General features: G+C 41.1%; 1 protein-coding gene across 2 annotated transcripts in view; it reads right to left on the bottom strand.

Annotated features, from left to right (window-relative positions):
• Positions 1-27,058, bottom strand: part of WDFY4 (WDFY family member 4) — a 1,018,342-nt gene that overhangs the window by 451,629 nt on the left and 539,655 nt on the right. For both annotated transcript variants that reach the window (XM_078642707.1, XM_078642708.1), the window contains 4 exons: positions 24,206-24,373; positions 19,522-19,622; positions 9,471-9,570; positions 5,449-5,654 (listed from right to left, as the gene is read on the bottom strand). In XM_078642707.1, the coding sequence (XP_078498833.1) occupies positions 5,449-5,654; positions 9,471-9,570; positions 19,522-19,622; positions 24,206-24,373 (575 nt within the window). The remainder of the gene's footprint in view (positions 1-5,448; positions 5,655-9,470; positions 9,571-19,521; positions 19,623-24,205; positions 24,374-27,058) is intronic.

The following is a 27,058-nucleotide window of genomic DNA, read 5'->3' as shown; positions in this document are numbered from 1 at the left end:
TTGTTGCTAAAGTACAGACTCTTCCTCTTCATTGGATGAAAGACAGTTCCTCATCTTTGGATGATGATTAGATTAAATGTTACAAGAATCTGGACTTCTATCAAGGAAGTGACATAGAATTATGGCTCTTGGGTTCATTTGTGAGGTGTGACTTTTACTTATTTTGCCAAATGCATGTCAGTTGTTATCAGGACAGACCTTTGTGTCACTTAACCTAATGATCAGGAAGGGTCCATACATTAGCATCCAGTACACACCTGTCCAGGTTTGGTGTTGTAATCTGGTTCAACGTAAATTCAGCATTAAAAGAACATTGCTGCTAAGAGGTTGGAGAGCCTAAGCTTACCAGGACCATGCAAACTAATAGGTGATTTATACCAGTGCATTTTGAGAGACGTTGTTCTTCATTCATGCTGTTGCATTGTGAGAATTGAGTGTGACTCGATGTCCAAGTGAGACACGTGTGCTCGTTATTGCACTGTTGTTGCACACCTCTTTCTTCAGCAACCTCATGTCTGTGTGATTCACATGTGCCAATTGTCACGTCATCATTACACAACTCCTTAAGAAATTCGATGCCTATGTGACACAGGTCTGCTTGTTGATGCATCGTCGCGTACCTCTTTCTTCAACAACTGAGGCAACTACATATATATTACTTCAGCAACTTCATATCCATGTCAGGTACATGAGGTTGAAGTTTTATCCTCATTTTGCACAGAGCATGATGTCTATAAAGGCCTAAGTGCCACAAATACTTTCTGGAGTGCCCTGCCAGGTAAGTGGATCACTGCAACAGAAAACCCTGTTTTTACGTAACCATGACTGCTGCATCTTACTGCAGTCAGAGGTCCCTGAAGACAGGGACCTCTGACTGACTCTGCCAATGTTAAGCAATGCAAATTAACCAGCAGCCTGATAAAGCTGCATGAATTTGAACAACTGAGAAATGAAACAAGCATTGAACTGTAGTGGTGAGAACCCAAATACACGTTGCATGTTAAGTTATTGTACCATATTGTACCGTATCCACCAATTGATTAAATAGAAATGCAATCACAGTAAGATCTGTGTCATAACAACTAATACAGCTAGAAAGTCCATTATCATAATATAAATATTTTTTACTGAAAGAATAGCTGTGCTTGGTCATTATATTGTAGTGCCAGGGGCACTTCCCATATGTTGAGACCACGTGATGACCTTTGACTACCATTTTTTTTTAGGTGCTTTGGTGTATTATAGCTTGACTGCACAACATCATTTTTCCTACATGTGCATTTTTCTTTGAATATTTCTTTCATGTCTCCTTGTAGCTTCAAAATGGGATTCTTGTTTGCTTTTTACAGCCTTGACAGGAACAGAACATGTGGGAGTGCTGCATTTTCTATTATTTGGGAGGGCGCAGCAATACATTTTGGTGTCACTTTGCAGGATTAAAAGGGGAGACATGCTTTCTAAAATGTCAATGTTTTCAGTTGCAGATTCCCAGATGCCAACTGGGGTGGGAAGTTTCCTCTAATGCATGTTTAACAGACTAGGGGCAAACATAAAAATGTTTGCAAAATGTTTCTTTTGAAGAGGGAAACAAACTTGGTATTTCAGACGGAAAAAGAAGTCTCATTTTGAATGCTGTTCGTAAAATTTTCACAAAATGTGTACAGCTAGAAAAAGAACGTAATGAAATACAAAAGCAGTCGGTTGAAGCTAAAGAGAATTTTTATATGTTAATGCATGAAATTAGATCATTGAGAAAAGAGTTGCAGATGTACCAGGCAGTGCAAGGTTGAGAAACTGTGTGTATGACGCAGTTTATATTACCAGACTGTTTAGATAGCCAGAGTGAATCGCCGACAAAGAATGTGGTTGGAGGTGAGCTGCAGGTTAATTTACAATGCTCGCAGGAGGTTGTAACTTAATTCTTTGGAGGACTTTCTTCAGTTAGAAATTAATGGTATTTTGGACAGATTTCAGCAGAATCCGGAGGAAGATCTGATAACATAGCCTGTACGTTTGTTTGAATTAGAAGCCTTTGAAATGATAATTCCAAGCATACTTTTGAATGAAGAAATGTTTTAAAAGATAATATTTTAAATATAGCAGGAAGGATGTGTACCTTCACACAGAACTGTTGGAGAATATTTTTCATTGATTCTAGCATTGCATATCCCCAGTGTTACAAGAGAAACTGTTCAGTTTGATGAAGAAGATTTTGAGATTCCTTTATTGTCTTAAGCAACATATATAAGATTGGCAGCTTCTATAATAGAAGTTGCAGGATTAGCCATTTATAACATTAGAGCATCAATGAGTTAACATGTTTGATTCTATTTGTGTATTCATCACACATTTATTTCTGTAGCTGAGTTATCAGATATGCATGAACTATTTTAGATTAAGTAATATGTTACATGCTTCTATAATGTCACTGTTTTAATGTGTGCTTCATTTTATATTTGTGCTTTCACTTCAAACATTGATTTTAGATATGTATGTTATGATGGTCAGAGGTCATAGGTTGGAATGTAGTGCCAGAGGCACTCCCACATGTTGGGACCACGTGATGACCTTTGACTACCGTTGTTTTAATTGATTTTCGGTGTTTTGATTTATTCTACTTGAATGTACAACATCATTTCTCCTGCATGTGCATTTTTTCTTGAAGATTTCTTTTGTGTCTCCTTGTAGCTTCAAAGTGAGATGGTTTGCTTTTTATGGCCTTGCCAGGAACAGAACATGTCGGATTGCAGCATTTTCTATTATTTTGGAGGGTGAAACAATACATATATTGATTGTGCGAGATACATCTACTACTTGAACTATACTTTCTACCCCATATGACTTTCTAAAATTAAGGGCCTTTTTTAGAGTTTGGCAAACAGGGACAAAACTTGCATGTTGTCGAGGCCATTAGTGTCTTGTTTTTTCCAAAACAAACTGCTACTTTGGGAATTTGTTTCTTAAGAACAAAACGTTTTGCTGAGTAGCTGCATGAAACATGGCAGCATCTTAGTAAAGCTACAATGCTATCAAAGAAACTGCCATGGTGCCATCTCCTCGGAAGGCACAAATATCGCATACTGCCGGCAGACAACCCTAAATATGGTGAGTAGTCAACTGCCAGTATCGTGAAAATTATGGCCTCTGCCACTGGAGGGGCGGCGGGATACCCACCAAACTTTAAAAAAGGGTATAACCCTTGACGGTTCGACTTTGCTTCCCCCATAACGTCAAAATCGAAAGACGAAGCACTTGACAATTTAGTGAACTCATAGTAGTATCTATGCTTACAAGGACAGCAACAATACTTGTTACAAAGATTGTCTAGCTACCCTAAAGTCAGACAGGCACCAGAGAACTGGCTTGGCTTGCCAACTACCGCAGAAATGTTCAATCACATCTGGAGGGCAACTATTGCTAAAGAGATTAAAATCCCCAGAAGAAAGATGTGTTTTTGAGTATGCATCAACAGATGCAATTAAGACTATAGAATTAGGTGGAAACTTGAAGTAGATTGCAAATATACCTGTGAGGCAATGCAACTGAGATTACTCCACCATATCGCTTAATGATGTAAAAATGCTGTGTCATCTTGACTACAGAGGAATTATGGCTGATCTTTTGAGAAATACGTTCTAAAAATATAATTTTGATGTTCTAGGTGAGAGACATCAGCAACAGTACAAAATCTAACCCTTTGAAAACAGGGAAGCATGTCAGTTGTCGTGTCCTTTCCTTTCTCTTCACATTACCAATCCTTACCTTCTACCAAACTACCTACACTAAGCTTTCAAACAAATCAGAGGATCGTATTTCAAACCTTTGCCTACTATTAGTTAGTAATAACCCTTTTTAAATGTTCATATTTATTTTCACTTATATTTATTATAAAATATGCAAGAATTTTTAGTATACCAAGGGCTTAAACATTGCAAACATATATAATAGACTACAGTAATACTAATGAGAAATAGTGCACTACTGGATCAAGATGTTCTTCAAACACTGGCGGGCCAGTGGCAGTTGCTAGATAACATGGAGGTTATGCATTTGGGTCACAAGCATTCACAGCCCAAGGCTGAGAAAAAAGAGTGATCACAGATCTAAAACTCATCATAACAGAACAATGTCAATGTGACAGCTTGCAAAGCAGGAAGTACACATTCAAGTTTTGAAACAGGTAGATATGCAATTTTACGTCTAAATGAAGCTCAAGAGAGATCACATGCAGTGTTCATTGTTTTGGGCACTATGTACAAAAATTGCTGGTAATAAATTAGAAAATGTTCGAAGACGTTTCCAGGGGAGAGGATGTGGCCTAAGAGCTGGAGCAGTGGACTGCGAAGCAGTGGAACCGGGTTCAAATCTCAGCAGGGACTGCTCAACCTCCTGTAATTCTGGGCAAATCACTTACTCTACCTGTGTCTAACAACATGAATGTGTCCATCTGTAACACAACTGGAGCTCATGTAAAGTGCTCTGATATTTCGGGTCGAGTTTGCACTATATAAAACTCCCGCAAAGACGATATTATGGGAGCGCCATTTAACTACCATTATTTCCTAAAAGAAAATATGAACTTTAGAAGTTGTGATTATTTCATTACAATCTAAAGTAAAACAAATACTACCTTTAGTCTGTTGGGAGGGAACCTGTTAAACAGCACAATAATAAACATCATATAATTTGATAGAGGAGACTGGACTGTCTTCGTTTTAAATTCATCTATACACCGTGAAGAGTCACACTTCCATAAGCAGTGGTATTTTTAAATGTAATCAGCGCTTTCAAGGCTAGGCTGGATGAGTTCTTTTAGAGGCATGGCATTAATGGGTTCTCAGATGTTCCAAAAATATTAGAAACTTTTGATACAAGATCGACCAAGTTATACAATCCAACCAGAACAAGCATTGTTTGCCTTTCCCTTTTCAAGGGTGATTCTGTGCAAATTTTTTCCTTGAACAAGACATTTTCACCTCAAACCAGTCTCCTCTTTGAATCTCGCATTAATTTTCTTGCTCAAGGAAAACCTTTGGGGAGAAAAGATACTCGAGACTGCAGAGAAATTATTTCATGTCACATTAATAGTTTCATAAAAATTATCAATTTTTCACAATTTGTTTTTCAAAATGTACTCTATGCAGTATACATGAGAATGTCTGGACATTTGGATGATCACCCACTCGCATTGTCGCTTTCTTCCTTTCACTTTAGGATAGACAAACCCATGACCAGCTTTCCTTCTAGAATCCTTGTTTTCCCATTGCAAATCATGTGTCCAGCCCCATGTCCTCCCCAAGAACTCCTATAGTTCTTCTAGGTTTGCAACTGATAGACTACTGATGCTTCAGCATTTTTCCCTACTGCAACACCATGCGGATGTCAGGTTTCAATGTCCAGTGCCTTGGAACCCCCGCCTCCATCTAGCTTTCTGTTTTCACAACTCACCCATTAGGATTTCCACACCAGCAGTGCTATTCCTAAGCCAGGATCCAGATTTCACCACATTCTTGAACTTGTCCAGCAGAGGTGGGTGATGCAAGAAGTGCACCAGTAGTCTCATTCCAAGCTCCACAGTGGTTGGGTGAAGATGACTCTGTACAAATAGTAGAAACCAATCGGGTCCCAGTGACAGATATATCTCTTCTTGCTTTCTAAAATGTATGCAAAGTGAAAAAACACATTTAGGAAAGTTTACCTGTCATATTTTATGTAGTATCAGTCCAATTATTTTCTAAACTTTCTTTGTAGCTAGCTTGAACAGTGTGAGAGTCTGGATTCTACAGATCCCAGTAGTCACATGGATTAACCATCTTCCTATCTTATTCTAATGCCTTAGGACAAAGTCATACATAAATACATTTTAGATCCTTTCTTCTGTCATGGAGTCAACTACTCAGGGTCAGCTTTAGGGCAGTACGATCGGTGCAGCCAAACTGGGCACTGACCTGTGGAGGGGGGCGCTGTGGCCTCAAGGGGCGCTGTGCTTGGCAATATCTTATGATAGGAGCGATGGGGGGCACTTTTGCAGGTGGAAGTGAGAGAATGTGAGGAGGTGGTCATGGGACGTGGGGGCGCCAACAGTTATTGTCGCACCGGGCGCCACCAGGGCTAAAGCCGGCCCTGCAACTACTAAATAAACACATTTTCAGGCACATTCCTCTTATTTGCAACAGACTAGGGCAGACTATGCGTGATGAATGAAATATTACTATTCCGGCTAATTGCACCTGAGAACAGCAAAGGACTTTTGCTGGAGTTTGCCTTACGGACAAGGGAGTAGTCTACAAATTAAAATAACCACCCCCTCTTCAAACCAAAGCTCTTTTGGCACTTTGGAAACAAAGCAAGTCATCACAACCTTCCACCAGAATAGCTCTCCTCTCTTTCATCCAAGCATCTATCCATTCATCCTTTCATTCCACCTTCTGATATTCACAATTTCACCTTTACATTCGGTCATCAGTTCATTCTTTCATCTAACATTCAATCTTTCATCATTCTGTCAGTCCGCCCATCCATATCCAAACCTATTTATTGATCTCCAAACCTATCCATCAAACCTATCCATCCATCCATCTCTCTATCTATCTTTTCAGTCATCCATCTCTCCATCAACCTTTCATTCATCCATCCATCCTGTCAGTCATTCATCTATCCATCCTTTCACTCATTCATCAATCCTTTCACTCATCCTTTCTATTTTTCCACTCATCCATCCATCTACCCTTTCACTCACCCATCCATCCACTCACCTATCATTCATCCACTCACTCATCCATCCACACTTTCACTCATCCATCCATTCTCCCTCTATTTCACTCATCCATCTGTTCTTCCAGTCATCCATCCATCCACTCGTTGGTCCATCCACCCTTCCTTTCACTCATCCATTCTTTTATTCATTCATCTGTCTATCCATCCATCCATCCTTTTATCAATATATCAATCCACACATTCTTTCACTCATCCGTCTATTCTTTCACTCATCATTCATTCTTTCACTCATCCATTCATTCTTTCACTCATCCATCCTTTCGCTCATCCATCCGTCCATTCGCTCACCCATCCATCCTTTTGCTCATCCACCCATACTTTCAAACATCTGTCCATCCATTCTCCTTTCCCTTTCACTCATCCATCCGCTCTTTCACTCGTCCATCCAGCCACTCTTTAATTTAACAACTCATCCATCAATCCTGTCAACCATACATTCACCCACCCTCCCTTTCACTTATCCATGCATTATTCACTTATCCATCCGTGCATCCATCCATTCATCCACCAGGCTACCCTTTCACTCCATCCGTATGTCCATTTTCCCTTTCACTCATCCCACCCACCATCTTTGTCACTCAGCCATCTATCCTTTCACTCACCCATCCATCCTTTCATCATCCATCCATCCACCCTCTCTTTCACTCAGCCATCCATCTTTTCACTCATCTATCCATCCTTTCATTCACCCACCCTGCCTTTCACTCATCCATCCATTCTTTAGCTCATCCATCCTTGCATCCAACCTTTCACTCATTCACCCATCCATCTACTCATCCACCGTTCCTTTTACACAACTATCCAGCCACCTTTTCACTTACACCTCTATCCATCCATCCCTTCACTCACACATTCACCTTTGTCTGCCAAGTTGCAGACAGAAGAGACCCATCAGAAACTCCACCTCTGCTGTAGCTGCTAGAGTTGTGGGTTCATGATGCCACAGCACCATCCTTTCTTTCATTCACCCTTCCTGCTACTCAATCCGTCCAACTTTTTGCTCATCCATCCACCCACTGTTTCATTCCGTTCTTCCATCCACCCTTTCACTTCATCAATCCATTGTTTCATTAATCTATCCATCCTTCACTCTTTCATCCTTCTGTCTGCCCTCCCTTTCATACATACATTCATTCCATTGGTTATCCATCTTTCCACCCTTTCATCTATCTGTCCACCCTCCCTTTCACTAATTCATAAATTATTTTATTCATCCCTCCTTTTACCCATCCAGTCATCCATCCTTTCACTCACCCATCCACCCTTTCACGTTATTTATGATTATTTGTCTGCCAAGCTGCAGACAGAAGAGGCACATCAATAACCCCTGCTGTAGCTGCTAAAGAGGGGGTTGATGGTGCCCATGCTTACAGATGATGCCAAGCATGAGAAATACAGGACGAATTTAGAAAGGCCTCACACTTTTCCTAGAAGGAGATCCAACTGGATACCAATTACAGAAAGAATTAGACAAGGTGATACTATACCATAGAGGAGAGCCATCCCAATAGATGTCAAAGACTGTGAAGGTATGATAAAGTGCTGTCTTTGTTCCTAGAGATAATCCTACAAAAAGAAAACCCTATGACTGGATGCAAAAACCAGTTCAATCCACTCTATGTGAGCTTTAAAGGAAATCTACATGGCCTCCATATTTAAAACGCTGATAGGTCAATTGTCCATGCCTTGCACGGGCCTAAGAGTGATATTTCCATTTAAAACACTAGTTTTAATGACAATGGGGCTGGGGTTGCTGTCAGCATCTTGGGCCAGCAGTTTGAAATATTGCTGAGGTCTGACCTGCTGCCAGTGTTCGGTGCCCTGGCATGGGGTGGTTGAGTGAGACCCCTTTGCACCACCCATGTGGCATGGCTAAATTCTATGCCACCACCTTTACCTTAAAGGTGATGACTCTGGAGTGAGACCAAGAACAGACAGCAAGCCTTCAAACTTTATAGGCAATCCCTTCACAGAGCCCAAGTCAAAAGCCATGCTGATGGACTTAGATCCTTGGTGAGCTTCAACTCTCCTCCCTCTTATGGGGCTTAAAGGGATGGGTTTCCGAAAGGGGCTGAACAGACCCTAGGTTGCGTTACTGTTCAAGTATTTCAAAGGAAGTGCTTCATTATTGTTTCAGAACTTGGTTTGTGTCACATTCTGCTTTGCTTCCTTGCTAGGATGTGATTCACATGGACCCTCACTTGTGTGCTATGCAGACAGAAAGGTTTAGTGATACCAGGCTTCTCACATCTTCAACACTGTAGGTGAAGGCCCACACAAGAATAACTCTCCTGGTAGGGAAAGTGACCTTCACATGCAGATACCTCACGTGTAAACACCGCTCCACTCTCAGAAGTTATCAGTGGTTCCGATTGATTGAGGCATTTACTTCATCTGTGCTGTCTACGTTATATGCCCATATGTGGTCCAGAGCTCCCTGTGCAAACTGGAGTTAAGGTTCACCTTGCAGGAGACATCCAACCAGATTACAATGCACCTTGGGCACTTGTGTTCCTGTTTAGAAGAGACATAGCTTATCCATCCAGCTGGACTGCCCTTTTTGGAGCATGGTCAAGTCCGAATTGCAAATAGATACCCCTTTGTTGTTTCGCAGACATACTAGAAAATGAGACACTGAAATGGAATGCCGTCTATGGAGCAACTACAGGGCTAATCATGTCTGATCAACTTACACCAATGAAAGATGGTTGCTGTCTGCACACAGGACTTGTAGCATCACCATAAGTAACTGCTGTCTCAACCAGATGGTCCTTGCTGACGCCCTGCTGTTAGCTGCAGTGATCAAATGGGAACATTAACCAAAATATAAAGTGATAAAGCAGGTGATCAAATACATCAGACATAAAGAAAAACGTGAAAACCCTTCAGAGAAGGGTTGAAGGACATGAAGACTGCTGAAAGATCTCAATGAAATGGTGAAAGTTATCATGAAACAACCAAAAGATAACATGGGAATTGTGAATCACATCAGACATTAGACATCAAGACACGCAAAACACTCGGACAAATAGTGAAACTTTAACAAAACGCTGAAAACATGAGGAGAAAAGTCATAAGGACATCAGACATCAAGGAAATGGCAAGATGCATTAGAAGAACCTTGACAGATATCGGGTGACTGGAATAACCACAAAATGGAATCATACATTAAGGACAATTGTTAATGATTTCAAGGGACAGGTAAGCACCAGACATCAAGAACATGATACATTCATAGCTTTATCGGTGCTCACATAGATACATGTGTCCAGAGGTACATCTAGATAGATAACAGATAGAAACAACCTCCTACTAATGCAAACCTACAGAAAAGTACACTTCAATTCAATTCAAAATGTATTAAAGATTCGGAACTCCTAGGAGGTCCACAAAAAAAATACAAACTTATTATTACGAGTATTGAAACATTACAAGCTCAATCCGCAAAGCATCATATGGTTATCAAGAACCTGCATTAGGATGGATACATTTCTTTTAAGTAAAAACAGACAATATTGTCAATAATCATGACTCATAAAATACTTGAGGTTTACAACATTACTTATCCTGGAATGTACATAGGACATTGGAAAGTTGCCAGTTCGTAAACAGAATAAAATATAAAAAGGCAATTTCAGCTTAAAAATCAATTTAGAATTAGCAGCAGGATAAAGGAGTAACAGAACATCTCCCAAAAAATGCGAAGGGCAGTATAGATATGCCAGGTAATATACGGCAAAGTCCAAAGTTCATATTTGACTTTAAATGTTCAAATTGGAATTAGCAGCAATAAAAGGAAGCTGAGCATGTCCAGACCTGTGCAAAAGAGCAATTCAGTAGCAACCAGTTCATGTGCAAGATACAACCTGAGACCAACTTCAATTACAATTTGAGGTTGGCAACGAGCATGGTGGAAAACAGAAGCAACCTAACCCTATAGTGCAAAATAGCAGTAAATAGCAGCCAATCTGTGTGAAAAATGCAAATTGATCAAAAAGTACACACATTGTAAAGTACATATAGAGGTGCACACACAAACACACACGTCTGTATACCAATATATACATATATAACTGTAGATGCATGTGTACAGATGCACACCTGTAACTAAGGATTCGCATATACATGTACCAACAAGTTCATTTATACCAAATTAATATATTCACAGATTTATGAATAACAGAGAGCCTCTAGCAGGGAATTGGCTGAATCAGACCCCGGTCTGTGATGGAAACAACTAAGGGCCCGATGTAGGTAGGCATTTACCGGTCGGTAACGGCCGAATTCGGCCGTTACCGACCGGTAAATGCCTTTTCCAATGTAGGGGGCATGTATATACAGATTCTGTATTTTTACAGAATCTGTATTTACCGAATCGGTAAAATTACCGAATTGGTAAATACAGACTCGGTAAAAATACCGAATCTGTAAATGCCGATGTAGGTGGCGCTTTAAACAGTGCCACAGGCCCCTAAGAATTCGTTATTTACCATGTAATACTATTGCATGGCAAATAACGAATTCAGGTGTACATGCACATCTGTGCATGTACACCTGTGCCATGTGACACACAGACATGCCCTTAGGGCATGTCTGTGTGCCACATGGCACACAAGCCTGACATTGGGGTGCTACAGGGTGTCAAAGTGACACCCCGTTCCCCTTGGCAGGATTCGGTATTTACCGATTCGGTAATTACCGAATCGGTATTTGCCATTGATTCCTATGGGCTTCAAGGCCCATAGGAATCAATGGCAAATAAAGATTCGGTATTTACCGAATCGATAAATACCGAATTTTACAGATTCGGTAATTGAAAAAGAAAAATTACCTACATCTGCCTACTTCCAATTTACCTACTCTTAAATACCGAATCGGTATGATTCGGTATTTAACAGTAGGTAAATCGAGATTACACACATCGAGCCCTAAACCTCTTGGAAAGTGACTAAAGCTCGAGCTACCAGCCCATAACAATGGCAGAATGTGAGCTTCAAAAATGGCAATAAATGAGCATAAAGGGACATATGATAACACACCATAATGAACACTACATAATTCAGAAATTCAACATAGTAAAACATAACATATCAAAAGCTGTCATGACATATCTTAACATGACATAACATAGGGCACGATTTAGAGTTTAGCAGAGAGGGTACTCACTTGCAACAGAGTTCCCCCTCCACCAAAATGAAGGTCCACCCACCTCAGTCAGGCAGACATTTTTCATGTCGACGGTGGAAACTACTCTGGTTCCACCACCAACATAAACCTTCAACTGCCAGACAGAGTAAGGGCAGTCAGAGATTTGGATATATGTCTTCCCATTTGATTTAGAGTGGGCAAACACATGGTCTGCTTCCAGCGTCCATCATTGCTAGGTAAAAGCTGGCATTAGGGGGCACTGAAAGCTTCAAAATGCCCCACTCGCCATAGGAGAAAATATAGCATTAAGTGACAGGTTCACATTTTTGCATAATTACGCATAATTTTTCTGAAATTAAGTGACAGCAAATTACTTGAATTTCTCACACCTCTAATGAAAATCCTACTGTCTTGGGTAATGTCCGTAAGCGGTGCTGGGGAAACCACCTATAACCGTGGGAGAAGACCTATTAACATTTTCGTTTGGTTGCAATCTATTGCAGTAATCTTTTTTTACTGGTGGTCAAAACTTTTGAGAAATTTGGTGGATAGACTAAAAGTCAGAGAGTTAAAGTTTGAAAAATAAATAGTTTGGAAGCAAATAGTTTGACAAAATAAAAGCAAGTTTGAAAAAAGTTGTAAAACACGTGAAATAACAAGGAGAGTCAAACAGAAAGGGAGGTTTTGTATGTTTACTGACCCACTGTAGTATAGGGAAAAATGGTTAATGTTACTGACAGTTAGCTTAGGATATTAACAGCAAAAGTGTCTTTAAGTGTGTAGTAGAGGCAAGAGTTTGCAGTATGGTAAGGGCAGGGTTGGGATTTAACCTTGATTTTGGATAAAGTTTAGGGTAAGGGGAGGACATGGAGTCAGAAATAAAATGAAGGTCAGGGTTAGTGCTGGGGAATGGGTTGAATAAGTGCCTGGACTCATTTCTGGATGCCCATGACCTTTGTATCAAACGCAGACTATTTTCAGACCTGGCTATAGCACAGAGACAGCTCTTTTACTAGCCATGATCTCAAGAAAACCCTGGATCAAGGAAGGTCAGTTGCGCTCATTCTTTTTAATTTGAGCACAGTTTTCAGCACTGTGTCCCACCTCATCCACCGACGTAGGCTATAGGTACTTGGGATAATAGGAAAAGCACTAACATGTCTGACCTCTTTCCTCAACCACAGGAGCTTTCAGGTCAGGGAAGGTTCCTATTTGTCAGAGGTTCATCAGCCCGAGTGCGGGGTGCCTCAGGGTTCATTCCTGAGTCCCACGCTTTTTAACGTATAAGTATGACTCCTAACTGGCATTATCTGCTCGTTTGATTTCACCATGGTGTCGTACGCTGATGACACCCGGATTGTCATCTCTCTGGCACCAAATATTAGTCAAACTGCAGTGAACTTGTCCACCTGTCTGTAACAAGTTAATAATTTGATGACTGCAAAGTGCCTTACACTAAATGGCAATAGGATGAAGGGTATAATGGTTGGGAACAATCCATCTTTCTTGGACTACCTTATAAGGTCTATTTACCTAGGTGACTTCCCGTCCCCACACCAGAAGTTAGGAGCCTGGCAGTTCTTCTCGATAAATACCTCACTATGGCCTCCCAGGCCAAGAAAGTGACTGGGACATGTTTTGGTACGCTAAAGGGCATTGAGGAAGACGCTCAAATGGCTTACGGCGGAAACCTGAAGAACAGTGGTACAAGACCTCATACTCCCGCGACTAGACTATGGCAATTCACTCTAAGTAGGTAGCCTTGCGTATGTTATAAAAACCCTGCGGTTTATTCAAAATGCTGCAGCCTTTACTGCCAGTAAGGAGAAGAATATAATTCAAATTGCACACAAGATAAAACAAGCTCAGGGCCCGCACATTTTAAGCCATTTAGTTGTTTCGCCTAATAACACACGACACTTGAGGTCAAGAAACCACTCCTTTCTGGCATTCCAAGAATCAAAAGGGTCAGAAGTAGAGGGCAGTCTTTCGCTTACTTCGATTTCAAGCTCTGGAACGCCCAACCCACCCACTTAAGAGCCAACAACAATCTGCCCAGCTTCAGAAATCTATTAAAGACTCGTTTGTTCATTTAGTTACACACTAATTTCTGTCAGTGCTGGGAGGCCACTTTTTGGGTAGCCATTTATAAGATTGTGTCCCTTTATAAGATTTGGCAAAATAACAAAACCTAACATATCCTTAGGGGAGAGATTAGGGGCTTAAGAGCATGGCGATCTGAGAAGGATTTACACTAGTATATATCATAATAGTTGGGGATTTAGCAGCATGAGCTAGGTGAGAAGGTTAGCTCTATGATTAGGAAAGAGTTTAGATTAAGTGGCATAACTGAGTGGAAGGTATCTATAAATCCCCCTGTCCCCAAAAAAGGTAAAATGTTCAACGTTCAGTTTTCAGACTTATAGCTAACTGTTTATACCAAAATAAATGTTGATTTGTGATCTTTCACATTTTATGGATTTTACAAACATTTCCGACTTTCACTCTATGGTTGCTATTATCATGCAATTAATAGAAGAGGGAATAGCTAGGATCTGTAAGGTTAGCTCAATGTAAAAACGTTAAAACCTTTCAATATGTAGTACTTGATGCATGTGTTGTCCTAGTGTACTCAGGGAAGAGTGTGCTGGGACTCTCCCGGGAATGGCATGCTCTTGAATACTTCAATATTTTTTCATCTTAGAGCAGTCTAATTGCTCTTCTGTCAATGTCCTATTTCTATATATTGTTTTCCTGTCGTGAACCTGCCGGAAATGCTTCCAATCATAGTAAAATCACTGGAGACAAATACTGGCAAATCCTCTTTGGCTTATTTACTCTGAAATGTGCAGAAGACAAAAGAGTGGTGGGGAAAGATGGGACAATAAGTAATATAAAGGAAGAGAGTACACACACACACACACACAAATAAATAAATACATGAGAAGGAAAAATGACAATTAAGGTTGGGGTTTTTCCCAATACCAGACTGTGGGCCAGATGTAGGTATCCAAATACCGGTCGGTAACGGCCGAAAATACCAATTTTCGGCCTTTACCGACCGGTATTTGGACACTGAGATGTAGGGCATGTCAAAATACAGATTCGGTAATTTTACCAAATCGGTAATTTTACCGATTCGGTAAAATTACCGATTCGGTAAAATTACAGAATCGGTAAAATTACCAAATCTGTATTTTGACATGTAGGTAGCACTTTAAACAGTGCTACAGGGCTTTAAGGATTCGTTATTTACCACCAACTATTAGTTGGTGGTAAATAAGGAATTTCTATGTAAATGCAAATGTGTGCATTTACACCTGTGCCATGTGGCACACATACATGCCCTAAGGGCACACATCTCTTTTACAAGTGGGGTTATGTCCAATAATGTGACCGGGTAGGACAATATTCAAGTAGAAAGAAGAGGAGGACCCGGTTACTGATTTAACATCTGCTATCTTTTTTATTTAGAGCAGAGTAACACACTAAGGTAGTTGGTCCTTAGATATGTGTGTTTATTTTAAATGGATGAGAAAAGGAGAATTACATCAATTTACATGTTCATGACAGTCCGAAGATTTACTCACTGTCCTGCACATGGGCACATATATTTACAAGTGAATACATATATACATTGCTATACGAAACAGAAAAAAACTTTTTTGACATTTGTGACAATTCAAAACAACAATATTCAACAAATAAGTAATTATTTCATGGAAGTACCCTGTCCGCTGTTTCTTTGTCAGACCACTAGCATGCAATTATTTTTCTATATTTTGGCCTGATAGCGCAAAGGCGAATATTACATTAAGCATTCAATTGTATTTCATTGTGTGAAGAGCAAAGCCTTATGCGCAAAAAAAAGGGGCATTCGGATTTAAGACGAATGAGGACGCCTGTAAGCCAGAACGCCTGTGAGCCGACGCGTTTCCGAGCCTGTCTCTCTACTTGTTCAGGCTCTTCTTCAGGGCTTCGGGGCTGGGTACCTATATAAATATAAGTGAAGGGCATATTAGACTTGGGACCCTTACTTATGTTGTCACTAACACGATTAAGCATACATTATTTTTACCTTGTAGCTCAATTTGACACTTTGATTTTTCATGTGTTCAATCTCTTGTAAGTAAGGGTCCCAAGTCTAATATGCCCTTCACTTATATTTATATAGGTACCCAGCCCCGAAGCCCTGAAGAAGAGCCTGAACAAGTAGAGAGACAGGCTCGGAAACGCGTCGGCTCACAGGCGTTCTGGCTTACAGGCGTCCTCATTCGTCTTAAATCCGAATGCCCCTTTTTTTTGCGCATAAGGCTTTGCTCTTCACACAATGAAATACAATTGAATGCTTAATTTAATATTCGCCTTTGCGCTATCAGGCCAAAATATAGAAAAATAATTGCATGCTAGTGGTCTGACAAAGTAACAGCGGACAGGGTACTTCCATGAAATAATTACTTATTTGTTGAATATTGTTGTTTTGAATTGTCACAAATGTCAAAAAAGTTTTTTTCTGTTTCGTATAGCAATGTATATATGTATTCACTTGTAAATATATGTGCGCATGTGCAGGACAGTGAGTAAATCTTCGGACTGTCATGAACATGTAAATTGATGTAATTCTCCTTTTCTCATCCATTTAAAATAAACACACATATCTAAGGACCAACTACCTTAGTGTGTTACTCTGCTCTAAATAAAAAAGATAGCAGATGTTAAATCAGTAACCGGGTCCTCCTCTTCTTTCTAAGGGCACACAAGCACTAATCAGGGGTGCAACAGGGTGTCAAAGTGACACCCTGCCACCCTTGACTATTTGCCAATTTTACCAAATCGGTATTTACCGATTCGGTAATTGACATTCATTCCTGTGGGCCTCAAGGCCCATAGGAATGAATGGCAATTACCGAATCGGTAAATACCGATTCGGTAATAACCGAATCTTACCGATTCGGTAAAAAATACCGATTAATTACCTACATCAGATTTACAGATTCTAAAATACCGAATCGGTAAAATTCGGTATTTTAGAATTGGTAAAAATGATTTACCTACATCTAGTCCTGTATGTTTAATCTCTTTGATGTGAATAGGAAAGAAACATTAGTTAATGTGAAACAGTTGGGTTTGATAAAGAGACTGGCAGAGACTCAGAAAGGTCAAATAAGGGTAGTTTGTCATTTACTCTAATGGGACTTTTATGACATAGTATATTTTTACATCATACATATTCGATATAGACTGGACATTTTCTCTTTGCTACGTATTGGCTGAAAATCCACGCATCGCCTCTAGTGAAGGTAAAACTTTATGAACCTGAGTCTCAAACTGTGCTTTGTAGTACTACCAAATGCACTACAAAATGTATGTTTTTGCCTATACATGTGTGTGAAGCTCTTTGCCCCGAATTCAGATTCTCCAAACGCGTAAGAATAGATTTTAGTATTAGATGTGGGGGGACACAGGGGAGTGGGCAGGAAAAGGGGAAGGCTTAATCTTAAAGAGGATTGGATTAGGGAGCAGTAAGGAGGGTTTAGGGGTCAGGGAGAGGTTTGGGAGGGACATTACTTGCCCACACAAGTGTAAGTCAATTACTTTACTCTGGGGTGGACATATGTAACTTACATTTTAGTTGTAAATTTACTCTCGGAGTTGGTGAATACCAAAAGTAGTAAACTAACTACAGAGTGTAAACGTAATCAAAAGTGTAACTTACCTTTGTGAATCAGGCCTGTACAATTTAACTAATTGTTTTTATGTTGATTTAATTATAATTGTCCTCCAGCACCTATACAGCTGGTTTTAGATTTGAAAGCCTCCTATCACTTAAAGCGGGGGTTCACAAAAGTGACTGACAAAATAGCATGTAAATAACAGGTGTGTCTGTAACATGACATTTACTGATCTTGTTTTATGCCTGGACTGGACAATTCCTATTAAGGACTCCTGAATTCTCCTTCAAGGGATCATGTTACTGCTATCTGTATTGTACCCAATGCACTCAGAATGGGCAAAATTTGTTTTATTGCACAGTCACTATTAATGTGGGACTTGCTCTTTTAACCCTTTATTTTATTCCTCTCCTGACGTAAAGGCAATCCCTACTCCCACAAAACTACTATATTGTCTGCTTCGATTGAACCGACATAAAGAGTCAGTTGGGGGAAGAGGATTGTGAAATAATGCAGAATGTCTCCAACATTACATGTTTAACAATCAAATTCACAGCCAAATTCTCTGCCAGACATCTGCTCTCAATTACAGATAAACCCTCGGGAGTACTTAAATAGTGTCCCTTTAACATCAGGTCCTTCAAATCCCCTATGGACCTGGTCACGAGTTCCCTGAAGTCAATCCATGTTGGCCCCTAATGGAGCATTGAAGACTGGTCCATTCAAAGAGACGTTTCATCCAACTTGTAACTTTGTAAACGTCTCAAGATGGCATTGAGGAATTGCCTGAATATGCTGATCTTTTGGTCCCACGTGTGCCTCTGTTTTAGTCTCTGTAGTTGACCTAGTCAATGTTCTTTTTCTTATGTATTTGCCACTGTGTTTCCTAGTGTCTTATATGGAAGGTAGAAAGCATGGTTATCTTTGGCCGACTGTGGAAATGAGTATGTTAATGTTCTTATGTGCGTTGTGAATGACTGGCTAATTTGGAACAAGTGAAGAGGAAATCTGCATGTACATTGATACCGTTGCCTTTTCTAGAGCCCAGAGTATCTCATTCCACTGAAGAAGCAGAGCTGTGAGCGAATGCAGAATTCAATCGATAACACGAGGCAAAGTGTAGGAGGAAGCAAATAAGTGCAAAAGACAGAGCCAGCTAGAAAGGGGACAAAGTAGGCAATGACAGTCTGGATGAGATGACCGAAGACCAGAAAAGCAAGGGGAAGAGGGAATGACAGGCAACAGAGAAACAGATGATGAGAGTGAGTAAGTCAACAGATAGAGAGAGCAAAAGAGACATCAGAAGGACATAGACATGATAGAAAATGTAGGCGAGAGATGACAAAAACCTAAGAAGAAGAGCGGACAGAAGTGTGCAACAAGTGGATATGAGATTCCCAGAGTCAACCAAAAGAACACAGGTAATAGACAGGACAAGGCACAAGACATAAAGGACAGAACTAAAGATGGATAGGAGCGCAATCAAGATGGACTAAAGCGGCTTGGAGTGGTGAAGGTATCAGATAGAGAGCTAAGGATAAAAGATCAAAGGATAGATGTCGGCAACAAAGGAATATACTAGGGGGAGGCATGAAGTAGGGAACAGAAACAGAAAAGCATGGCAGCCTAACGGATTGACAGGCGAAGCGATAGACAGAACATAGAAGAGATCAGATTGGACAAGGTTAGATGTAAAAGGACACAAGATGAAAAGGGGAGGGCAACAGATGGAAAGACACACGAGAAAAAAAAGGAGACAGACATGAGAACCCATGGGCAGGAAAAGGTAAGAAAATATTGACAGCAAAATCAAAAAAGAACAGCAAGATAGAAGCAGGCAGGAAGAAACGCAGACAATAGGCCAAGAGATTAAGAGGAGAAGACAAATACTATACAGCCTACAGACAAATACCAAACAACCTACCTTTAGTTTCCACAGTTTCCACGTCAGAGAACACCTCCAAAGATGTCTGTCTTTCATCCACTGAAGACGGGTGCAAAGTGTAAACGAGAAGCAAGCCGACTCTTTAAGAGACAGTAAAGCACTCGGTCAGGGGTACATACATGTTGAAAAGGAGCATGCTTTTGTGTACACCTCAAACCCACCCTCTTTATCAAGCATAGACACACAATGAAAGCAACACATATGCCCTTATCCTCTTTTTGATGAAGGAATGGAGACTTTGAACTGGTTATAGTGCACTGAGCATTTGAGTATTTGCTCCCCATGGCAGCCTCTCTCCACTGTATGGATAGACCTTCACTGTACCACATCTCCTGGCGAGAGGTACACTTTACAGCTCTCCACGATGATAGGCGCTACAGAACTTCATCACCTCTCACCCCGAGGCCCAGTCTAAAGAGCTCCATCACTTCATCAAAGTAAATATGTGTAATGCGAGACATCTCATATAGCCTTGGAGATCACCGTGGCAGGCTCTACCGGCCATTCAAGCCCCACTCCAGCATTAAAGGCCCGAGCCGAAGGTAAAGGCGTTTAGCAAGGGAGCAGGCATTTAATGGCCTGTAGAGCCTTCTACAGAGATCTCTAAGGCTTTAAGAATATTCCGCCCCCAGAGGGAAGAATGTTCTAATTTGTAAAACAAAGGCCGAGGGGAGCCCAAGGGGATTGAGATCCCCTTGGGACTCTGTGAAGCCTTTGTTTATAGCAACCGCTTTGGGCTTCTACCAGCCATTAGAAGCCCAGGCGCTCCATTGCTTTCAATGACGCTCCCTACATTCCAATATTCTAATCATGCTAATAATAATAACCATAATAATAAGAAACAATAATAACAAAACAAAATGATCATCATTAGTCACGGCAAACATGATAATGTTACTATCATGTAGGTTACTGTAATCTGGGACCTGCCCTGCACAGCCAGGTGTGGAACTCCATGCCCCTCAATCTTAAAATCTTAAAATCTTAAAATGAAAACTGATCTGCTGTCCTTCACAAAGGAGTTAAAAGCATGTTTTTTTAATCAACAGACACAGGACTTGGGTTTATCCTCCACTCCATCTGGTAGGATTTCTCTTTTTTAGGCTAGTACCTTGACACCTCCGGGTAGTAGAGTGCTTCATAAATTCTTTTTTCATTTCATTGTGTTGTACTGGGGTTTGTTTACTTCTTATTGGTGCGTTCTGACGTCACAGTGCCCATGGGGCGCAGTGACATTCACTTCAGGCACTGCTGGTGTGCAGCAGAAGTTTCTAAAACAAGCTGTCTCTTTACAGAGACACTGCGCCCAATGCATAGAATGGAGGGTCTCTTAGGCAGTCAGCAGGAATGAGCAGCGCCTGTCTGCCTAAGCAACAAAAACGATTACATTGAGAGGGAAGGGCTGATTAACTGGTTGTATTGGTCCTCTATCATTTACCGGTGAAACAAATGACATTTTGTTCTGAATGGGCCAGCAATGACGATTCCTATAGGTCGCCTAAGCCCAGCTGCCAAGATGTCCCTGCCGTGTAAAATCTCCACCATCCTCTGCCTGCAGTAGCTTGCATTCTGGGACATGTAGTTTTGATTTCAACATTGAAAATCATATGATGCATAGCGTTCTTAGCTAGAAATTCATGACAGGCAGAAAGGTGTTACACATGACAGGACATGACAGTACTACTTGCAGCAAACATTATGACGGGGATTGCAAGTCACCTCAGAATTCTGTGATCAATTAAGGCACTTTGATTGGGATCTCTACGTGGTCATTTAGTGACCTGCAATATCCTCATATTGTACAGAAGGGGATACTTTATTTGATATAGTAACTATGATATAAAGAACATCTGGAACATCTAATGCAACAATGACATAATGTTTCAGCGCTGGTTAGAATTTTGACACCCCAATTCCTGCAGATTGTGGAGATTACTTCAGAGGTGATCACCACACAGTGATGGGCTTCTTGTCCTTATTTGCCCTTAGATCTCTAATCAGTTAACCAGTCAGGGTTGGTAAAGCCCAACTACTCACCCCTGAGGGTCTCAAGGCACTGCAGGAGAGGAGGGAGGGTGGTTCTGTTGAGTGCTGGGGTCACCCAAAAAGCCATGTCTCGAGGTTCTTCTTGACCTTGGGGCAATGTAGGAGATTGACAGATGTGGTGGGGGAGGGTGTTCCAGGCTTTGGCTGCGAGGTAGGAGAAGGACTTTCCTCCCGTTCTAGTCTTGCTGATTCATGGGACGGTGGCCTGTGAGAGCTGGGCTAATCGTAAGTGACTTTTGGGTGCGCAGAAGGAGAGGCGGCTGTTCAGTTATGTGGGTCCGGTGTTGTGAAGGGCCTGGTGTGCGTGAGTGAGGAATTTGAAGATATTTTTCTTTCGACTGGAAGCCAGTGGAGATCACTTAGGTGTTGGGTGATGTGACTGTGATGGGGGATGTCGAGGATCAGTCTGGCTGCAGAGTTCTGGACAGTCTGGAGTTTGTGAAGGAGTTTCTTGTTGATTCAGCATAGAGAGTGTTGGCATAGTCCAGTCTGCTGCTGATGAGTGGGTGCGTGACAGTATACTGGATTCTGTTGGAATCCATCTGAAGGTCTTTCGAACCATGTGGAAGGTGTTGAAGCAGGTCGAGGAGATGGCGTTGAACTGGCAGTTCATTTTGAGCGGTGAGTCTAGTATGATGCCAAAGTTTTGTGCATGGTTCGTCAGGGTGGGGGATTTCCGAGGGCGGAGGGCCACCAGGAGTCGTTCGATGCAGATGGGGTGGAGCCAAGGATGAGGACTTATGCCTTCTCTAAGTTGAGATTTAGGCAGCTGTTCTTCATCTAGGTGGCAACGGATTTCATCCCTTCTTGAAAGTTGTCTCTGCTGACGTTGAGTTTGTTGGGGAGGATGAAGATCAGTTGGGTGTCGTCGGCGTATGAGACGATGTTCAACCCGTGGTTCCTGATGAAGGTTGCGAGAGGGCCATGTAGACATTGAAGAGGGTGAGGCTGCGGGAGGGGCCCTGAGGCACTCCACAGTTGGTCTCTGTCTGTTCTGAGAGGTAGGGAGAGAGGCTGACCCGCTGAGTTCTGTCGGTGTGGAAGGAGCGGATCTAGTCAAGGGCCTTGCCACGGATGCCGAGAGGTCCAGGAGGATGAGGGATGCCATTTCGCCATGGTCATGGAGGGAGAAGATGTCATCGTTGGTGGCAAGTAGGGCGGTCTCTGTGCTACGATTGCTTTGAAATTCAGATTGGGAGATGTTCAGGACGTTGTTAGCTTCAATTACGTCTGCTAGCTGGGTGTTGACAGCCTTTTTGATGACCTTGGCCACAAAGGAAATCAGGGAGATGGGTCTGCGGAGGGTTTCTTCAGAAGGGGGTTGACTTCAGCGTGTTTCCCGTCATCGGGGAAGGTAGCTGTCTCGAAGGAGCAGTTGATCATCCAATGTAGTTCGAGTGCGATGATTGGTGAAGCTCTAGGCCCCGAGTTCTAGCTTCGTGCAGATGTATCTCTATTTGGTGGCGGATTAGCAAACATTTGTAAAAAGTCCAAACCTCTTTTGCTCATATGCTCATATGCTCCTTACTACATTTGGAATAGATTTCCAATGTCGTTGTGGTGGACAAAAACCTAATGGTGTACACCTGCAAAACTTGAACATTCTGATTTCCAGAAGTACTACTCCATTCTTACTCCTGCGATTTGAAGGGAAATTTCTATTAGTAAGGGTGACAGAAGCCTTACTTTGGATCTTTTCCAGAAATGTTCTCTGTAGAGAAACTCTTTCGCTACACCAACCTGCTAAAATGTGATTGTTTGAAGCAACAAATCAACTAATCAGAGCTCTCAGGTACTTTATTTAAAGCTTAACCTGACTAAAACAGAAGTCCTATTCACCATCAGCTTCAAAAATCACAGATTCAAGCCAGGCTGCACCATATGGTCCCTGGGTGCCTTCAGCACTCGGACAAGGTAAAATAACTTGCATGCTCTCTTGACACCGGCCTCACCTTCAAAGAACACCAATGTTCCATCCAAACCCTAAATTTATGGTAATCTGCCACACACGTGTTTTTTCTGCCATTCTAAATCCATAGCGCCAGGACACTACTCAGGGTAACAGAGCGCTTTATAAATGCCTGTTACATTACATTACAATATATGGTCACAGAATTGTAATAATTAATATTGACCCTGTCACATGCACTATGAAGTACAATCAAGGTTTAAGCTAAAAAAGTGTAAAATTTACAACCGTAATTCCATTTCTTGTGCCACTAAGACACATGTAGGTACATAAATATTTGGGAGGCTGGCCAAACCTCACGCTCTATTCACATCCATCTCATCGGAAAGGTAATCGCATCTCAGATGCAAATTGAAGTTTGAAACTGAATTAGGATTACAACTTGTATGAAATTACTAGGCAAAACCATCAGTTTTTCGGCATACAATTGCCAAATTAAACTTTGCAAGATGTGTACAAGGAAAACCACAAGATATCCAAGTTACACAGCTCAGAAAAGAGGAATCATTCAGAATTTGAAATAGGGATAATAACAAGCTAGGGAAAAAACAAGCCCTGTGGTATCCGTATTTCCTTGGGCAGTATCACCACACCAAAATACTATCCAATCAGGAAAGCTTTTAAGTTAAATGCAGAAACATACATTACCTTAAGATATCCTTTGTGTTGAAATATCCCTTCAATAAGTGGGTGAGGATTGTGCATATGATGGTGACTTTGGGCTTGGTAATGCTGGGCTCATTCAGCAGGAAGGTAAGTTTGGGCACCATGTCCATTTGATGTGCAGCTTCCGCATTATCACATCCACCGGTCGTGCTGCAACGAAAATACACATTAGGAGCCTGAGCGCTTACATCACAAATCCTACAGATTCCTACTAGCTTACATGAAACATGTGTCTACCTTTATTATATGTAAAATGAACACACAGAAGTGCGGAGCTGTAAAAAAAATCTATGAATCTGTAACAGGTCAGTCAACTAGTTTTATTACTAAACAGAATCAACCATTTTGTAACCTTACCCTGAGGAGAGGGTTCATCCTGTTTTACCTCTGCTGAAATTTTTGAACCAGAAATGTGAAAATCCTGGTGTCGACAATGCATACTGATCTTATAGTTTCACAACCAAGGTAATAACCATTAAGTATCTGAGCAAATGCCATCTTTGTCTCAGGAATGTGGGAAAGCTTTAAAATGCCATTTTACGTGGCAGAATAGCTCATGGAAGTGACACTTCTCTTGATAACGGGAGGAAGCTCCGAACAGCTGCTAGTCATCCGATACCAAATATTGGATTTTAAAATGCCTCATCATTAACTTAGATATGTATGGACTCACCGTTGATCCTAAGATGTGAGAATATTATGACTAGCCTTGAGAAAGCCCTGGCTCAACCAGCCATATGGGGCGAAACACGTGACGGCTGCTCGCTTTTCCCTAAATTTTGTCTAATGAAAATAACAACGACTGAAATGGATGAAATAAAGTGATGAAATAAAAAGAATCTTTTTCACTCAAATTACCCAAGATTTATGAGTGTCATTTGAATAAGGAACTAACCTTCAAATAACATACATTTTATTGGCAAGGAGGAACACTTGCTCACAACCCTTCCCTCACTTGCTTACTTAAGGCTGTTGAGGTCCAGAGCCCTGAGTGAAAGTTCCTCCGAAAACCTTAGGGATTCATATCCAGAATCAGGATCTCTGGGCTGGTAATTTTCTTCTCTCAACACTTCTCTTGACAAGTTAACATCCTGTAGGATTGCTTAATTCAGATTAAGTTATGAAAATGAGCCTAACAAAAAGCATCAAGACGTTCTGATGGAGGTTGAAACATAGATCTGCCAATGAAAGTGGTTGTATGTCCCACTATTTGATTCATTGGATGCTGCTTTGGCCGGTGGTTTTCTAATTCACCATCTGTAGAATTGTGGTCAGCCTCCCTGCTCCTCGCGTACGTCTCTTCATTCGCGCCAATATAGTGGGACATACAACCACGGTTGGATCTTCAGTGGGAAATTGAACAATTAGCTATTCGATTTTAATGTCAAAAAAATCGGTGGCTCCACGGTACATAAAGAACCGGAAACATTGCAATATAAAGCTACATACCATCACACCAAATGAAAATACAGTTATTTGATAATCCCAAAATTAAAAGAAGAAAAGGGAAGAAACTGTTTCTTGAAGGTGGAAGTGTTCTTAAGCAACAGGACTTGGACAAGTGCAAGGTTCTGTTCAGCCTCAAAAATACTCCAGGCTCGCCAGAGAAGATAGCCTAAAATCTAAGGAAAAGGCATATAATCCAAACGAGAGAACTGTCCTGAAGAAGGTGTTATTGCAACATACCGAAACGCTGCGTTGACATTTTGTTTCTTTCAAGTGATCTTTTATTTTAAATTGTTACTGTGTATTCACACAGTTTTTAATGTTTTATTGCAATGGCACTTATATGCATTAAATGTGTTTTTTATAAAATATTAAATGGAAATGGTTTAATATAAAAAACTTTTTGTGGAATAACTCTTTATTACAATTGTATAACTTCAACATAAACCGGTAATCAGTTGGCACTAGTGGGTTCTTTTATCAGCTGCCAGTCCTCTCTCCGATACGGGGCTCTAGGGACTTTTGTTTATTTCCTATTCTTGTTTCTCCTTGTCCCCTGATGGATTTCTAAGGAGACCTCCTTTTGTTTGCACATATTGAGAAATACAACCAGACTTAATCATTACCACTGTAGATGGCATCCATGAGATTGTGATTCCATTTTGAGTTATTATTCTCACTTTGGTTGAGGCAAAAGAGTTATGTGCCCTATTTGTAGGAGGAGAGACCTTTCTTAGAACGAGAACCCTCACTCACCCAAGGGTGACATACTCCATTATAGGGTTTGCTCTTCACACCAAGGCCACATTCCTTCTGGTGTGGGCTACAACTTTTCTAGACTAGAAATGGAGCTGAAGTGTTTTGAGGGAGGGACCAAAGATAAGGAGGGTGAGGGGCAGAGTGCAAAAAAATAAATAAACTGTATCTAGGAGACCAAATGTCTTTATTATGTGGTCTCTTAGAACTGGATTAAAAAGAAGAGGACTAGTAGTTATCAAGAAATATACCCCTAATTTAGGTCAACATGTTTCTGCCTATCAGCGACCCCACCGATGTTCGGGGACATTCTTCAGGACCAAAAGGTAAGTCACTCTGCATTAAAAATGTAGAAATGTGTAGTGGCCATGACATAATGGTAGCCTGTAAATGTGAACGATGATCCAGAAATTGTAGAAGGGAGGGTACGCTGTCTCATCTGATAGGTGGTATTCCAATACCTCTCTTCAGCCATATGGGTACTCCACTACGTACCCGGCTGTGAAGCAGTCCGTGTCCTTTTGGCTAGGTTGGTCCCGACAAGAGGAAAACACAACGCCGGGACAGGACTGTTCAAAGGTGGTGTTCCTTGCATGGTGCCTCGCCTCTGCATTGTGTTTTCCTCTCGCTTGG

Source organism: Lissotriton helveticus, chromosome 5_1 (assembly GCF_964261635.1).
Source record: "Lissotriton helveticus chromosome 5_1, aLisHel1.1, whole genome shotgun sequence".
NCBI lineage: Eukaryota > Metazoa > Chordata > Amphibia > Caudata > Salamandridae > Lissotriton > Lissotriton helveticus.
This window is presented reverse-complemented; position numbering and strand designations above follow the sequence as displayed.